This window comes from Chinchilla lanigera, unplaced genomic scaffold, assembly GCF_000276665.1.
Source record: "Chinchilla lanigera isolate Chin_1 unplaced genomic scaffold, ChiLan1.0 scaffold00013, whole genome shotgun sequence".
Taxonomy (NCBI): Eukaryota; Metazoa; Chordata; class Mammalia; order Rodentia; family Chinchillidae; genus Chinchilla; species Chinchilla lanigera.
Genome location: NW_004955414.1, coordinates 22,675,693 through 22,677,589, shown reverse-complemented (window position 1 = coordinate 22,677,589; position 1,897 = coordinate 22,675,693). Strand labels below are relative to the sequence as shown.

Genomic DNA, 1,897 nt, shown 5'->3' with positions numbered 1-1,897 from the left:
TGGAAATGAAATTTTAGTGAGGCCTACTTTCGTAGATCTTTTAAAGTGGAATTTTCTAATACTTATTATCATTTAAAATTTTTCCCTGGGGCTGGGGATTTAGCTCAGCAGCACAGAGCCTGCCTGGCAAATGTGAGTTCATGAGTTCAATTCCCGGTACCAGAAAAAAAATAATAAAATAAAATAAAATAAAATAAAATTTTTCCCAGACTCTAATGAAATTGTGATGGTGGAAAGAGCTACAGATAGGAAATCCCTCAAATATTAATCTCTTGGAATATTTTCTTACAGTGCTGTTCCCCGTGTTTTATTTCAGGCAGAAATAAATGTTTATTCAATAAATTCCTAACAAGATGGAGAAAAGGACTCATCATAGAAGAGACAAGTGGCTTTATTTTTATTGACAAAGGGGCTAGAAATAGCAAACATGTTAACATTCAAATCATTATCAACAGGTTAATAAAACCTGAGGTACACGTGATTTTCAAAGCAGAGAGACTTGTTTAGAAAAACAAAACTTTGGTGGAAATATTTGCATCACATTTGAAAGAGAGTTCTTACAACAAAAATTATTTTATGGGTCTTATATGAAGACTGAATTACAAATTATTGTACTCTTCATTTGTTACCATAGGCATCTTCATTATGTGTGATGCTACCATAGAGGACTTCAGCATCTCTCAGTGCTGTTATTCATGCTGGAGATGAACATCACTTTAGTCAGGGAGTTCATCCTGGTGGGTTTCCCCACTGCCCCATGGCTGCAGCTCCTGCTCTTCTTCCTCTTCCTTGTGGTCTACCTCCTAGTGGTGGCAGAGAATCTTGTTATCATGCTCACCATCTGGGTCACTGGATCCCTCCATAAACCCATGTACTATTTCCTGGGTAGCTTGTCTTTCCTAGAGGTCTGGTATGTGTCTGTCACAGTGCCCAAGATGCTGGATGGCTTCCTGCTACAGAGGCGGCACATCTCCTTCTCAGGCTGCATGACTCAGCTGTACTTCTTCATCTCCCTTGCCTGCACTGAGTGTGTGCTCCTGGCAGCCATGGGCTACGACCGCTATGTGGCCATCTGTCATCCTCTCCGATATCCAGTGATCATGACCACAGCTTATTGTGTGCTGCTGGTGGCTTTCTCCTATATGAGTGGCTTCATGGTCTCTGTTGTCAAAGTCTACTTCATTTCACATGTCACCTTCTGCGGTTCCAATGTCATGAATCACTTTTTCTGTGACATCTCACCAATCCTCAAGCTGGCATGCAAAGACATGTCCACAGCTGAACTAGTGGACTTTGCTTTGGCAATTGTCATTCTTGTTTTCCCTCTTATTACCACCATCCTCTCCTATATCTACATTGTATCCACCATTCTGCAAATACCTTCCACCCAGGGAAGGAAGAAAGCTTTTTCCACCTGTGCATCCCACCTGACTGTTGTGGTAATTTATTACACAGCCATGATTTTCATGTATGTCCGGCCCAGAGCTATTGCTTCCTTTAATTCCAACAAACTAATCTCAGCTGTGTATGCAGTTCTCACACCCATGCTAAACCCTTTCATCTACTGCCTAAGGAACCAGGAAGTCAAGAATGCTATCAAGAAGACGTTGGGGGGAAGCCAATGCCTCCTGCTCAGCTGACTTCAGCTACCTTGAGAAGAAGGCGGCATTCAAGGCGGGAGGTCATTATCATGATCCTGTTCAGTATTAATACTGCTTCACATTTGCTTCTTAAAGGAATCACTACATATGAGAACTCTCTCTCTCTATATATATATATATAGTACATTTATATATATACTTTTATATATATAGTACATAATATTTTTTACTTTAACCATGAACACTGTATATATCTGTAAGTAGCTTGAAATTATGTAATAGCAATAAATAATGGG

General features: G+C 40.1%; 1 protein-coding gene across 1 annotated transcript; it reads left to right on the top strand.

Annotated features, from left to right (window-relative positions):
• The first annotated feature begins 695 nt into the window (after window positions 1-695).
• Window positions 696-1,640, top strand: LOC102013077 (olfactory receptor 6-like). Its single transcript, XM_005380510.1, has one exon. It carries the CDS (start codon window positions 696-698, stop codon window positions 1,638-1,640), a length of 945 nt encoding a protein of 314 aa, XP_005380567.1.
• Window positions 1,641-1,897: the final 257 nt, after the last annotated feature.

What these genes read in the sequence shown, in the direction of transcription:
- LOC102013077 (XM_005380510.1), top strand. Translation starts at nt 696, where the DNA reads ATGCTGGAGATGAACATCACTTTAGTCAGGGAGTTCATCCTGGTGGGT.